This window comes from Protopterus annectens, chromosome 13.part0 (assembly GCF_019279795.1).
Source record: "Protopterus annectens isolate FY-2018-M chromosome 13.part0, PAN1.0, whole genome shotgun sequence".
Classification (NCBI taxonomy): Eukaryota; Metazoa; Chordata; order Ceratodontiformes; family Protopteridae; genus Protopterus; species Protopterus annectens.
Window position 1 is genome coordinate 1,237,321,521 of NC_056747.1, and position 15,972 is coordinate 1,237,337,492.

At 40.1% G+C, this 15,972-nt stretch overlaps 1 protein-coding gene across 1 annotated transcript in view; it reads left to right on the top strand.

The window, feature by feature from the left end:
- Window positions 1-712: 712 nt before the first annotated feature.
- FAM171A2 (family with sequence similarity 171 member A2) overlaps window positions 713-15,972 on the top strand; it is a 1,068,017-nt gene continuing 1,052,757 nt past the window's right edge. Inside the window, exon 1 of the mRNA XM_044055243.1 lies at window positions 713-1,011. Within this exon, the coding sequence (XP_043911178.1) occupies window positions 888-1,011 (124 nt within the window). The 5' untranslated portion in view covers window positions 713-887. The remainder of the gene's footprint in view (window positions 1,012-15,972) is intronic.

Sequence of the window (15,972 nt, forward strand, 5' to 3'; positions counted from 1 at the left end):
AACGAGGACAGAACGTCAATTCCTGCTGTACAATATTTGTACTGGTGCACCTTCCAGTACGCTTTCATCACTGGATATAGAGGATGCACACTTTCTCAGCTGTTAAACTGTTTGCAGCCTAGGGAATACAGATAGGGTTACCACCTGTCCCTCTTTGCGAGGGACAATCCCACTTTGGGCAGTTGTGTCCTGCGATAAAAAATGTCCTGATATTTTAAGACAAAATATATTTCTTATATTTTCTTTAATAGTTGTATGTTGGGTCTTTCGGCTTTTCCCGATTAGGGGTCGCTATAAAACAGTTATTTTGTATCTGAAACACATACATATTATTTGAAACAGCATAAGCATCTCAAATATCACAAAAATAAGCTTTTATTTTGGCAAAAAAAGTGAAGTTCTGTCATTTGCACTGGCCGTGAGCAGGTTTTGTCCTGCAAAATTTCACATTTCTACAAAAAAAGTCCCACTTTAGGCATTTGAAAAGGTGGCAACCCTACAGAAGATCGCTGCTTAGATGCGCGGGTATTTGCAACAGGCAGAATATGTAGGAGCAAATCGGTAGTTAGAGGGGTGTAAGGGCAAAAACATGATGCTAGGTGCTAGAAGTGTAGCCCCCCAAGCGCCACTTGCCCCTCCCTGCCAGTTTTTGGAGCGCTATACCTTCTGTAATCAGCAGATGGCGATACTGGCGGCAGAGAACATTGTGTGCTCCAAAGCTGGGCTGGGTTGGGCAGCAAGACAATGAGAAGCCATAGACTTTGAGAGAGATAGCGGTAGCAACAGCAGAGACCCCCGCGCGAGTGCAGCCACCGCCGCCTGTATCCTCGCGTGCTGAAAGTCCACCCTCCGGGCCCGAAATGGAGAGCTAGTACATTGCAGCGACCATGAGCAGCAGCGCCAGCCATCACTGCCTCTTCATCCTCGGGCTGCTGCTGCTCTCCGTGCGGTCTACCGGTGGGGCGGCTACTTTGCAAGATCTTGGAGTGCCAACGGAGAGCAGCGCCCAGGGTAAGTGCTCTGGCTTGGGGGTTACTAACTGCACAGCAGTGATTATGAATAATGCATGCAATGCGGAGTTCAAGCTTACTGACTCTCGTACCTCTCCAGTCTAGCATCAGTGATCTCTAGACCCCTCCCCACCCTAACCATGTTATCCCTTGCATGTTACCAAACGGTGTCAGTGGAGCTAACGTAGGCAAGAGTGGGCTCAAAAACCCAACCCTAGGGGGTGAGAAGTAGAGGGGGTAGACAGTCACGCAGGATGCATAGCTTACCCTGTTTTAACAGTGCCAACCTGGGTCGAAGTCAGATCCTTCTTTTGTTAAAAACACAAGCTTGGAGGGAGGAAAATGCATTTTATATAGTACTGAAAGCATCTGCAGCCCGACCTCCCGCCACCTGAGTAGTGCTTGTGTGACAGCGGCTGGCCTTACTTGTTTGTGCTGTGACGACTAAACATAAGCTTTCTTGGTTGCTAGATAACTGGATTATAGAATAATCACGGTGCCTTGATTTGTGGAGCAGGTAGAATATATGTGTGTGCCTCTTTAAAAGGGCTGGGTACAGTAGCAGGTCGAAATCTGCTTTTCTACCCTCTCTGCGATGCTTGTGTGTGTGTGTGTGTGGGGGGGGGGGGTAGTACATATACCCTGGCTTAGAAGAGTAAATGATAGGTATGCTTTGCTTGGAAGTGGAGGTAGGCTGCTTATGAAAGAAAGGAAAGTATTTTGCCTGATGAATGATAAACCAGGACCCAAACATATTCTGTAAATGTATGGTTATGCATACATAGCCCCCAAGCATGCCTTCTACATCATGTTGTCTTTTGATGGAGATTGGTGTGGGGGGGGGTATACTTGTCATCCTAGCCATCCTAATAAAAATAAAAAAGCACTGAAAGTGTGAAAATTGACTTGACTGACAATATAGGATTTTCTTTAGAATGACCAGTGGGGGGGCTATATTTGTCATCCTAACAAAAATAAAAAATAAAAAAGCACTGAAAGTGTAAAAATTGACTTGACTAACAATATAGGATGTTCTTTAGAATGACCAAAGTCTGTTTTCTGCAGCAAAGAGTAAGGAGCTTGTGACACCATTTCAGAATAGTGTGGTCAATGAACAGCCCTTCAGCTTCAGATTTGAACAGGCAAGTGCAGGTCAGATTATAGCATAAACTTCTGAATGGAAAACAAACAAAGAAAATCTTTACTGACACCCTTTCTATTCCAAATGTGCTGGGTCTATCTATTCAGCTTGGTCAGCATTGAAGTAAACCTGTTTTACACAGTGACCTCAATGTAAACAACTGCTGATAATATGGTGTTCTAGGAAGTGTTCAGTAGATACAGGGAAGAAACTATTTGATAAATTTCCATTGTCTACTTAACGTCATTGTTTATAAATAAAAGTTAACTTTTATAACTCTCAAAATTATCAACCACTTGGTTACCATTTATTAATATATGTATGTGTTGTGTAATACAATGGAAATATGTATGCACTGTACTCTTCAGACATTGTCAAGAGACTGTAATATCTAATTGCTTTTGGAGAAGTCTTTCAGAGCCAGAGTGTTTTACATTATTAGTTGTATTATATTTCATTTTAACAGTTTCTGATAAGTTTGCAGTAGCAAGGCTGAGAGGCTACTTCATATGTACATGGACTGCATTTTCTCCATGTTTATAATAAGTATGTTGTTTCATTTTGCCTTTACTTTGGGGTGGTTCTAGTACCGCTTGCTGGCTGTTGTTATCATTTATCTATATCTGTACTGTCAATGTGATTGCCTCAGTATTCTGTGTAGCTTTTAGGCCTCTAGCTTTTGTTTTCTAATGTTTGTGCTTTTCAAGTTTTAGTTTGTGTTTTGCCTGTTTTGAGTGTATTTCATATTCCTTAGCTGAAGTATTTTTCACTCTTTTTCAAAGCAGTTCTCAGTGTACTTTTTTCTTTTAACTGTTAAACTTGAACCTTATTAGGTACCATTTGGTACTTTTTTCTCTTAATCGTGGTATGGATATTAAATAGTTAATTGAAGGAATAGTTTCTGTACCAGTCCTGATGATTATTTTGTGTCTAAAGAGTGTGTGTGTGTGTGTGTGTGTGTGTGTGTGTGTGTGTGTGTGTGTGTGTGTGTGTGTGTGTGTGTGTGTGTGTGTGTGTGTGTGTGCTCGTCTGCTTACCTACCTACCTGCCCATCCAAAGCAAAGGAGTTACAAAAGTTTTCTGTTTTGGTTATCAAGCAGACCATTTAAAACTGCAAATGTCTTTCAATATTGATTCAGTGTTGTATTTTTCAAAATTAGTAAACAGTACCTCACATATTAGGAAAAATACAACATGTGTAAATTATGAAGGAGTATGATCTTAAAGTTTATGCAGATAGGCAAATACAGAGTGGAACAAAACTATTAATCAGCCAGGTTATTATGATGTAAACCCAAAATATTGTCATGTAAAATGTGCATTTCTGACATAATTGTTGCTACATCGATTAAGTCTTACTGCATGCTTTTTGTTATATGTTGTTACTTTTTTTCATGTTTTTGATCTGTAGCACTTAACTGCCTCTCTCTGTTTTGCACTTTTTGGTCAGTGTACTATCCAGTTAAACAAATATAACATTTAAATAAAATAAAATTATGCCACATGCTTTAAAACTAATATTTATGCTTTTGTTGAATTTACTTTTTATAATCTAGTTTGGTACCACATCATCTGTGTTTGCTTGTTTTCAGTGGAGACCCAATGTAGCATCTGTACTAACTGGGGTAGTTTTCTTGGATGCCACAGAAATGTTGTACTCTTATTTTTGAAAAGAAGCATGCAGTCATTGATATCCACCTGAGATGCCGCTACCTCAGCTATACTGAATTTCAGTTTAATACTTTTGTGCAAAGTGCAGCACCTCTGGAGCGCAGTACTCTCACTACGTAATGTTACACTTGGAAAAGGAATCCAAGTACCTAGTGTGGGTGTAAAACCCAGAGCCCTCTTATCTTTCAGGCGTTGAAGGAAAGTATACTTCCTTCTGAGTCACCACTAACAGCAGCACTAACTTTATTTGTAAGCAGGTATGTAGGGTATAGCTGTCAAGATAAAGTTGTACAGAATATCAGGAGATACAAGTACATTGGAAAGTAATATATAATTGCTTGAAGCAAGAATACCAGTTTGATATTGCTAGCTCAGATCTGAGATGCTTTTTGAAGAACAGTCTGGATTTAGTTACCGTCTGAGGGGAGCAGACGAGTTTCTCATAAATGAAGAAGAAGAATAGAGGTTTTCGGTGGCAGTTCTAACTCTAGGAACATTCACTTGTTAAGTGATTTGCGTGTTAGTAAATTGTGCTGTGCTGTAATAGCCAGGCTTAAGATCCTTTTAGCTGTAGTTCCAAGACATAACAGTGTGACACATATGTGGGTCTGTTTTCCAGTTGTTATCACGTTGTCCATGTGTATTTTGTAATAAGAGCCAGTGAGTAGCCAAAGTTTTCTTTTGGAGAGGATCGTTAGCACACATTACTGAAAATGTGTCAGTTCAAGTAAGTTGCCCGTGGTGGAATCATGGCAGAAGTGCCCATCTGGCATAACATGCTGATGTTTATCTATAAGACAGGGTGCACAGAGCACAGAAGACCATTTATATAATGACATTCATTGTTCACCTTACTTAAGACAGAGGTGATAAGTTTCACAGCCCCCACGCTAAAGGATAACGCTGCCCAAGATGCAGAAACCTTTACAAATGCACTCTATGCGCACCTACAAGGATGCATGGATTGTGCCATCCCTAGCAAAACCAAGACTCACTCCTCTAAGAGAAGGAAACCAGTTTGGTGGACCCCTGCAATAAACAAGCTATACAATAGAAAGAGGAAACTAGTTCAGAAAAAAGCAAATCCCAAGAAGGAAAGACATCCCTGATCAGTATCAGTAAGAAACTAAGGTCCCTCATGAAATCATCCAAGGCTAACTTCGAAAGAAAAATAGCTAAGGGTTCAAAAGAAGACCACAAAGCCTTCTTTAGCTATGTTAAGAATCTATGTGGCAACTCGCAGATATGCTCTGAGCTAGTACAAAATAGCACAAAATATACTGAACCTACTGATATTGCCAACATCCTGGCAGATAGATTCAGTTCAAACTTCTCCCCCCTCTCACCTCCAAAAGGGCCCACAGCAATACCAGAAAAGGGTAGTGTCCCAAAAATCACAGACGCACAGGTGAAAACAGCCCTTTCAAAAGCCAAAAACACAATGGGACCAGATGGTGTCCCAGACTGCGTCTTGCACAAACTACAGAACGAACTAACACCCCACCTAAACACCGCTGTTCAACCTCAGCCTCTCCAGAGGCTATGTGCCCATAGAATGGCGCAGAGCAATGGTTATTCCTCTCCACAAAGGAGGGGCCACAACTGACCCTGGTAACTATCGCCCCATAAGCCTGACTAAGGCTGTGGAGCGCATCATCATGGAACTCATTAACAAAGACATTGGGAACCTCCAAACACTTGACCTGACCCAGTTCGGCTTTGTTAAGGGCAGATCATGCCTACTAAACCTGGTTGACTTCTTTGAGACAGTCACCAAGGCCATAGACGAGGGAAGGGTGGTTCACACAGCCTACCTTGACCTCGCCAAGGCTTTCGACACCATTCCCCACTCGGGTATTACAGAAAAACTCACCAGCCTGAACATAAACCCCTACATCACGAGATGGGTTGCCAACTGGCTTACAGACAGAACTCACACGGTAAGAATAGCGGGCTCCAGGTCCGACTCTAAACCAGTCACAAGTGGTGTCCCGCAAGGCTCGGTCCTGGGACCCCTACTGTTCGGCATATACTTCTCAGAAGTACAGGCAAACACAGGAGGACTATGGCTAACCAAGTTCGCCGATGACTGCAAACTGGGAGCCATAATTGACTCTCCGGCTGACACAGACATCCTCCAAAAGGGCCTTACTGAGACAGACAGCTGGTGTCAAAGTCATGGCCTCAAGCTAAATGCCAAAAAATGCATAGTCATCCCGTTTGGGAAAAACAAAACACCCACGAATTACCACATAGGTGGCAGCCCCCTTAATACAGAAGAGGTAATAAGAGATCTGGGGACCCAGATAGATAGCAATCTCTCCTTTGACAATCATATTGCCAAAGTAGTTAGGAAAGCCTTCTATGTGGCCCATCTAATTACTAAAGGGTTCGCATTTAGAAATAAAGAGGTTATAATGCCCCTCTACTCATCACTAATTAGACCCATCATAGAGTACAGTGCCCCATTTGGGATGTACCTCAGAAGACACTTCTAATAGCTGGAAAGACCACAAAAGTACCTCACCAAGAGGATTACTGGCCTCAAACATATGTCCTATGCAGCCCGACTGAAAAAACTCCGGCTGTACTCAGTGGCATATCGCTTACTCAGAGGTGATCTCTGCCTGACTTACAAAGCCATGTCCAACTCAGAATTGATGAACATGCTCCACCTAAAGAAATCCCAAGTCACTGCAAGCCACATGCTCTAGTGAGCTAAACCTCGCCACAATATTAAATAGAACATGCTGGAGGGATAGATTCCTGTCACAGAGACTCCCCATGCTTTGGAACAAAATTCCAAACTACATCAGGCAGTGCCCCTCACTAACACTCTTCAAGAGAAACCTTGACGAGTGGATGGATAACAGAAAATACACCCCTGGGATCACTTCATTGGCTCTGCTTGACAGAGACTCAGTTAATTAATCAATGGGGCAGTGAAAGCCGACACACTCTGGCTAGGCTTATAAATGCCCTCGGGCAGATAGCCTAGTACCTACCTATGAACCTATGAGTTAGCCAGTGTGGACTGGAACAGTTATGGCCTAGAAGTTCATGGTGATGGTTCCTGGAGTAACATTCCCATCACTAAGACCTTTTAATAATAGCAGAACAGTTGTGAGAAGATTTCTGTTAAAACTTTTAGTCATGAAAATCACTGGTTATTTTTCTCAACATTTCTGACTGATTGCTCTTTATCAGTCTGTTCTGTTGCAGTTGAAGTTCAGTAGAGTTTAAATGCTTATGTATGGCCATATATGGAATATTGCATGAAGATAACTAAATACATCTGTTAATCTGCCAAGAGGTTTGTAATTCCCTGGGATTCATGTGAAAACCAGGCTGATTATTGTATAGACTAGTAAAACTTTGAGTCAGCCATGAAGCTATGTATATCTAGTAAGAAGATCCAGATCAAACTGGAAATGTCTTAATATATATTTTTTATGGCCTAATTAACATTGATACTTAACCATAGTCAACTAATTGTACAGTTTTATTATTTGTATCTTAGATTCAGTATGTATAAAATGTAGTGATCATTCACAAGGAGTCCTACAGACACAGCAGAAACAGTAAGCCGCAGCATGTACAGTTGTACAGCTAGGTATACACCAAGTGTATCACATAAACTTCCTGTGTTTCATTTACTTACTTATCCTCTGCACCAGCTCTGTATTTTTAATCGCAGAGTGAACTATTTATCAGAATTAACTAAATAGTTTGCCATGTAATTGAGATGTTGAAAACAGACTGAAACAGGAGTGTAAGCCAGCTAGCATTGTGGTTCTACTTCTAGATCTGAATCGACCGTACCAGGGAACTTGCATGTAGGAATTGGGGGGGGGGGGTGCTAAAAAAGTTGATAAATGGTTCTAAGAATCCTGGCTACATCACTAACAGAAACCTAGTTTCACAAGAAACATTTATTTTAGTGATTTTTTTTTTTTTAATGGCTAAGTGGCTGACATCAATTTTTGCACATACGAAAGCCATAAATTCCAGGACAAGTGGCTAATACTTTATATTTTAGGAAGGCGGGTTTGTGATGTGGTTAGAGCCCTCATTATTACATCAGTGCGGCACTTGTAGATGAAAAGACAAAAAATCAGGAAAAGGTGAGTGTGGCATTTAAACATTTTGTGCTGTAAGGTATAATAATGCTCATGTTTTATAGAGTTTTGTCATGGTCGTAATGGCCACTCCTGCTTCTGGCAGTCCTTCTCTTAATTTGTACTTGTATATTCATGTGGATAAGTGCTACATACAGACTAGACTGCCTTTTCAAAGCAAGACCAGTGGTGGGACTGTTTTCTACATGTATCTTAATCTGTTAGAATAAGAATCTTAAACAAAGCCAAAAGTAATGGAAGGGGACAAATACCCAAAATCAGGAACAGATTTTAAATATTGCTCTTGTAAACTGCGAATTGATAGACTAACAAGGAAGGATATGAAGTCTGAAACTCAAATGTCTGTTATTATGTATTAATATAAATCATCAATCATGTACTAGAAAACCACAAATTTTATTAGGAACAGACTGAAAATATTAGGCTAAAATCTGGACATGCTGCAAGACTCTGGACAATTGAGAGGTGTGGTACTCTGTGAGTATGAATCCCAGATGGGGAATTTGGCACATGGAGGCTATGATCTGTAGTTCCTGTGGTACAAGGTTTGATTCCTTCAACCCTCATTTGCCTGCTGTGTTAAGAAATGGGTAGATGCCACTGAAAAGTTAAACAATGTGAGTAAAAAAGAAATGGGTAAACATAATTTGAACCTTCCTGAGTAACTCGCTTCGTATACTGTCCTGTAGGCATAGATTATGCTGATCTTTGCCTGAAGGCACAGAGACCTGTTTCTTCTTACTGGCCCCAGTGCCCCCACACCCTGTATCGGTCTGCAGGTGACCTATAATGTGCTCAGTGCTGCCCTGCATTCCAAATCAATAGAAACCCAGCCTTCCTCTTGGGACCCTGACATGAGAGGAGGTGTAGAACTTACTGCTCCATCACATGTGCTCCTTAAGTGATGGTTTTAATTTCTTGACAAAATGTTCATTCATATTCTAAACTCATTGGCATCACAACAAAAATTCAGAGTTAAGAGCTACTATCAACCTTAAGTCACATTGCAGAAGTTTAAGTTTACACAGCATCAGGGAGATTGAGTATGGAAATACGTCTAGTCAGGCCTAATGTAATACATTTTACTAATGGAAACAGGTATCCAGTCACTGTCAGACAAATCAAGGCCAATTCTGTCTTCTGTGCAAACCATTGCAGCTAATAACTGTAAAACTGTTTTGAACAGTAAAAAAGTGGACAGTCCTTTCCCACATCTACTACCTGGTAGGAATCGTATCAACTACTCCTTGGATTGTGTTCCAGAACCTACACAGACCTCAGACAAAGTACTGAGTCACGATTCATCTGTTCATTAGTTACAGACTACATATTTCTCATGTTGTTCAGTCTGAAACCTGTCATCCCCACATTTATAAATATCTGCTGTTAATTAAATCTAACAGGTGTATCTTCAGTTATCGCCATCCTCCCAGATGTCTGCCACTCACACAGTTGCTGACATAGGGAATGCAGTTGCAGTATTCATAAAGGGGTTTTCTTCAACATAAACAAAAATCTTGTTGAACATAATTAGGGGTTTTCTAGAATATGCTGTCGCTAAGCTGTGGAAGTAAACACTCGTGCTACCAGTTCACACTGGTGCTTCATATGAACAGGTATCCAACTACAGGCCATTAGCTCTACTAGCCAAAATCCTTGAAACAGTTATTAAATAACTACTTTTAAATCAAATAGCACACATTTCCATCTAGTCTAATAATCACTATGCTTTCATTCAGGCCATAGAGTGAATTAGGCTCTCCTGGCCTTGACTGCGTGTTTAGCAACTTAACTAACCAAAAGTAATTTAATGTCAACTCAGTTTCTTATCTCTGAAAGGTCACTGTGGAACACACCCATGTATTGCAAGAGTTCTTACTGAATATTGCTACAGGTCCTGTCCTTCAGTTTTGTCACATCTGTGTGGCAGAGAAGGACAGCAGTATGTCAGATAGCAGAGTTCAGTCTGTACCCTAACAAATTCACATTAGGAGTTTTCCAAGCATCTGGGCTCAGACAGGTTTTGCTTAGTCGTTTGTCAACATATCACTGCACTGTGAAAAGGCACAACTTCTTTCCACTATGCTGATGTCTTTGTCCTCATATTTGCTGGTGCTAATTGTAAATTACGCACTAGGGAACTGCAGAATTTTCTTGGCAGTCTTCAGAAGTGGCTTATCCGCTTTTGCCTTAGATTCAGACAAAACCAAACTTTTCCACATGACAGAAACAGCTTGATATTAATTACAGCTGAAAATGTAACCTTGACTGAGACAGTTATTATTGATCAGGTCCCAACCTTTGACACTTATGTAAAACAGTCTGTACCTGATCAGGACCCAACCTTTGACACTTATGTAGAAAGGTCTGTACCTGATCAGGACCCAACCTTTGACACTTATGTAGAACACTCTGTACCTGATCAGGACCAAACCTTTGACACTTATTTAAAACAGTCTATACCAATAATTGAACAGTTGCTGTGATTACAGATCAATGAGAGAGTTACCCAACCACAAGTACCTGATTATTCCAGTCAGATCATACTCTTGTTTATGAATCTATTGTCCTAAGAAACATCACAAACATTGCAAATGCATAGATCTACACCTCATTGCTCTGTGAATCGGCATGAATGGTGTTGTGGCTCAGTCATCTCAGCAAAATGTTCTCATTATACGCTTCTTGTTGGCAAACTGATCTTGTATAGGTAATGTATATTCCCGTTAAATGTCATTATAACTTGGCGTACTTTTGCAAGCTAGGCAGGATGTCTACTATAAATCATATATGACATGCAACACGCATGGGGAACTCACCTTTATGTGTGAATATGTGAACTAGTTGATAGAAGGATACCCTTGTTGTGTGTTGTCTGTGTGTTGCTGCTTCCTAATAGCAGTGCCCATTCCTGCCCTCATTGAGCTAACCCAGTATCACGCATGATGTTTTCAACTTGTTTGCTGTTTTAATTTCAGACCCATTCTCTGCAAAGGCTGGTCAGCTGTGGACAGAGCTATGTACAACATAAATTTGATCAACATTTAAAGATGCTTTCTTGCCACAGACTAAGCACTGCACCTTTTGCTGACTGAGATATCTGTCTGTATCACAAACAGCCTGCGAACATCAGTAAATAAAGTGTGTCATTACATCCACTTACCTCCAAGGAGAGAGAACAGCACTGAATTATCTCCTCAACATTTCCCCTGACATTTGCTTTCATTGTTCCAGCACCCTTACTGTGAAGCAGCAGACTCAAGTCTGACCCAAGCCTAGACCTCTGCCTGACCTTTGTAACCCTTCTGCCATCTTTCTCCTTCCTTTCCACTCCAGTCAACTCTGACTTTCTTGAGCACCCATATCACATTTCTTCTCTATGCCATTTTCAGGATTATATAAAAAACAGCTTTTCTAGCTGTAATAATCTAACTCTTTTGTTTTATCTTTTGAAAATTAGGTTAGAGACTGCATCAGATTTGACCCTTTCAGCCATGATCTGAAGTGTATCAAAATATATTCAAACTAATAAATTCAAAATACAGAAAAAAACTTTCACAAACAGTATTGCTTCTGAGAATTCCATACCTTTACCAAATGTACTAATGTTTGTAAAATATTTTGACTAGAAAATGTTTAAGTAGCTTGGTAAACATAGACCTATGTTAAGCTGCCTGCAAAGTACTCTGATAAATTCTGGGTCCCATAACAAAGATGGCTTTTTGCCAGTGCCAAGGACGGAGAGTAATGTATATAATATACACGTGTATATTTATATATATATATATATATATATATATATATATACATACACATATGTTCGTGTGTGTGTGTGTGTGTGTATGTATATATATATATATATATATATATATATATATATATATATATATATATATACACACACACACACACACACACACACACACACACACACACGCACACACACACTCATAATGTTTAGTACACATGTTATTTAGTCAAGGATGGACATTTGCTTTAGCGCACCAAACCTATCTGTCAACAGCTGCTTCTTTAAGTTCTTAAAAATTCATATTCATTAGTTCAGTAATGCTGTCTATCCACGTTAACCTCTGTCTCACTCCTTCATTTTGCCTTTAAGCTTCTTCTTCCCCGAATATTTGCAAATAATGGATAAGGCTAGATGGTAGAATTCATTTTTTTGTTATGTTGCACAGCGTTTGCTTTCTAATTTCACCATCAACAGAATTTTCCACTTCTCACTTTCAGCTGTTATTGTGGTATCATTTGCATATTTAAAATTGTTAATACTCTACACAGCAATTTTCGTTCGCTCATTTTGTTAATTAAACCCAACATTTCTCTTGATATATTCAGGATACAAAACAAATAAGTAGGGTGACAGTTTATAAGCCTTAGTGCACTCCTTTCCCAGCCTTGAACACGTCAGTTATTCTCTATTCATTTCATCCTTTCCCAGCCTTGAACCCGTCAGTTATTCTCTATTCATTTCATCCTTTCCCAGCCTTGAACCTGTCAGTTATTCTTTATTCATTTCATCCTTTCTCAGCCTTGAACCCGTCAGTTATTCTTTATTCATTTCATCCTTTCCCAGCCTTGAACCCGTCAGTTATTCTTTATTCATTTCATCCTTTCCCAGCCTTGAACCCGTCAGTTATTCTTTATTCATTTCACCCTTTCCCAGCCTTGAACCAGTCAGTTATTCTTTATTCATTTCATCCTTTCCCAGCCTTGAACCCGTCAGTTATTCTTTATTCATTTCTGAGTGTTCCTTCTTGGTTTACATACAGATTCTTCAGGAGTCAAATAAGGAGACCTTGTATCCTTATTTCTCTAAGAAGAACTTGTCACAGTTTTATGGCCCACATAGATAAAGGCTTTTGCGTAGCTGATAAACAGGAAGTAAATATTTTTCTGGGACACTCATGCTTTCTGTGGTATCCTGTGGACGTTGATACTTAGAATAATCCAAGTCAGAGGCGAGTCGGTCACAAGAGATTAAATAAATAAGCACGTTTCTCCCACCTTAAACATAAGACTTCTTCAGATTATACCACAAAACCAAGTGCAACCATATAAATTAAACACAACAAATCACATAATCCCAGGAATATAAAAGATACTGTTGAGAAACCTTGCAGAGTGAATCTGCCGTACAGTGTGGTAAATTGCAGGTCTTGCTGTAAGGATAGGTATGTGTATGATAGTAAAAAAATATATCAAAACACACACTAAAATTATTAGAAACAATGCTAAATGCAAGCTTATATAACCCTGTGTATGACTTTTGTTTTTATATTGGTAACACCGTTAGGCAACTACATCTTAGGATCTATGAACTTTATTATGCTTTTAAAAAGAACTATGTGACCAACGCATTATACAAGCATTCTATCGTGCGGAGCTATTAAGAAATGTTTGTTTTATGTGGTGGAAAAGTTGCCAATTTCAGTATGATGGGGTTATTGGGGTGCTATCATTGAGGCTACAGAGATGTATTGGCAAATCCCCCCCCAGGATTGAATGACAAGATTAGTCTGAATGGCTTATTGCATTTGAGATCTATGGATATTTGAATATGCCTAGATGTTTCCTATTAACCCCCCTTTTTCACATTTAATCTGGTCAAAATATACAACTGCACACAACACATATGGCTAGATTGGCCCATAAGAAAGCCTTCACGTTTTGCCCTAAGCATTTGAGAGGAGCTTTGTATCACACACCAATGCCAAGTGGTGGTGAATGTCTGTTCATGTCCTAAGGCAAAATCTGGTCTGTTGTTGCCATCACCTACAGTAGTCATGTTATCGTGCAGAGGTAGTTAAACATGCTGCACTATCAGAACACAGAGTAAAGGCAAAATACAGTCGATACTTGGCAACAGTTACTCTACTGACTACGGGATGTAACAAAGTACAACTTCCTCTGTGGAGTGTTGACATGAATCACTTGTCTGAAAATTGATTTTTGGCAATAGCATCAAGGGTTCAATCCCAAATGTTTGCCAAATTATTTCTTATTTGATTTAGTGGATTTAACTGCTTTTCTGTCATCCATTGGGTTCCCTGGATTTCTTTTCTGCTTTTAGTCTTACTAATCCCACTACCAGTGGTATACTGCAGAGTTCTGTATTGGGGCCACATGTTTGGACTAGTCTTATCATAAAAGTGGGAAATGGGCTTTGAATTACCAAATATGCTGATGATTTCAACCTTGGTAACATGTCATTGTTTTTTTAATGATATGAGTTACCAACATTGTGGTGTTTTGCTGCATTTTTGGTTTAAAACTTCATAAAATAAACATTTCAGTAAAAGAAGTTCTCTAAGCTGGTCTAATCTTTATTGTCAGTAAATGTAGCATCATGCGACTTGGCAAAAAGGGCATGAATTATGATGAGTATAAGAGCGATGAGATTATAAAAACTGGCAGTAGCATTAAACATCAAGGGGCTAATAGTGGACAACAGTGTCAACACTGACCAGCATGTATCAGCTAGAGTTAAGAAACAATTTCTGTAGCCCAGCTAATCCTAAAGGACATGTCTACGCACTTCAGTGAGATTATTGTACCATTTTATGTATCACTGGTCTGACGTGTTATTGAGGGTGGCAAGAGCCTTTGCCAATATCCGAAAGCCCAGGGGTGACAGGTGCAAGCTGTCCCTAATGAAGCAACGTGGCTTGTCGAGCATGTCATCCCAGGCTGACAGACACTGGATCCCCTTTGAATGACACCAAAATTTTAGCCAATTGTTAAAATCAATCATTTTGTCTTTATACTGTGGCATCATTCTATTGAATACAGTATTAGGTCTGAAAACAAAATGCTACTATCTGTTGAGAAACCCAAGCTGTCAGCCGGCCAAATGTTGTACTCTTATACTGTCTGTAAGCTATGGAGTAATCTCCCACCTTCACTTAGGACTATCAGCAATCCTGCCTAATTTAAAAAATCCCTCAGACTACATCTCTCCTCTCACTGGCTATGCTCCTGCACATCAGTCCCCAACATATACCCCCAACACCTAACGCCTCTCTCTAGAGTCTCAACGTTAACATTTAACAACTAACAGGACCTCTCCTTCTCTCTACCAGACTTCTTTGCTCTACTCTTCCTCCTTTAGCCCTTCTGTCCCCTCCTTTCTCACAGTGAGGTCAACTCTTTTCTGCTAATACTTTTGCAGATATACGTATATTTGTGTCTTATTGCATTTATGGCATCTGTTACTTGTATATTTTACCTTGATTGTATACATCATCACTGTTGTTGCTATTGTTTTTATTGAATGTGATGGTACTGCTTGACATACTTTGTTCTGTGTATTAAATTTCTTTGTATGTAATTAATGTGGATCTTTTCTCCCCGATCCTGTACTGAAAATGGGCTCTTTCTATGCCCAGTGGACTTTCCTGATTAAGAGATGCAATAAATAATTTGCATCCTGTATATGTTTTATATGTGTGTGTGTGTGTGTGTGTGTGTGTGTGTGTGTGTGTGTGTGTATGTGTGTATGTGTGTGTGTGTGTGTGTGTTGTTTATTCTAGGTGAGGGTAAGATGCTGCTCAAGGTCAGGGTTATACCGGCCTGGGCTACATGATCAGAGATCTCCTCTATGTCTCTTTTCATGTAGTCAAGGGAGGTACGTCTCAGGTCATTCACGCCAGCATGTACAATGACTGAGTCATATTTGTATTTGCTTTGGAGTGACCTGAGTGCTTGCGTTATGTGGTGGATCCTAGTGCCTGACAGGCAGCTCACTGTGACCTTCTCTTTATTCAGCCTGGTGAGCGGGACGTCAGTGTGTCTGACAATAGAGTCACCTATTACAAGAGCAGCCTCCCAAACATCTCTGATGCTCAGGTGAAGGCCGCCCTCTCCAAAGCAAAAAACACGGCTTCCATGGGACCAGATGGCGTCCCGGGTTGCGTACTACATGAACTCCAAGAAGAACTAATCCCTCAAGTAAAACTGCTGTACAATCTCAGCCTCACTACAGGATATGTGC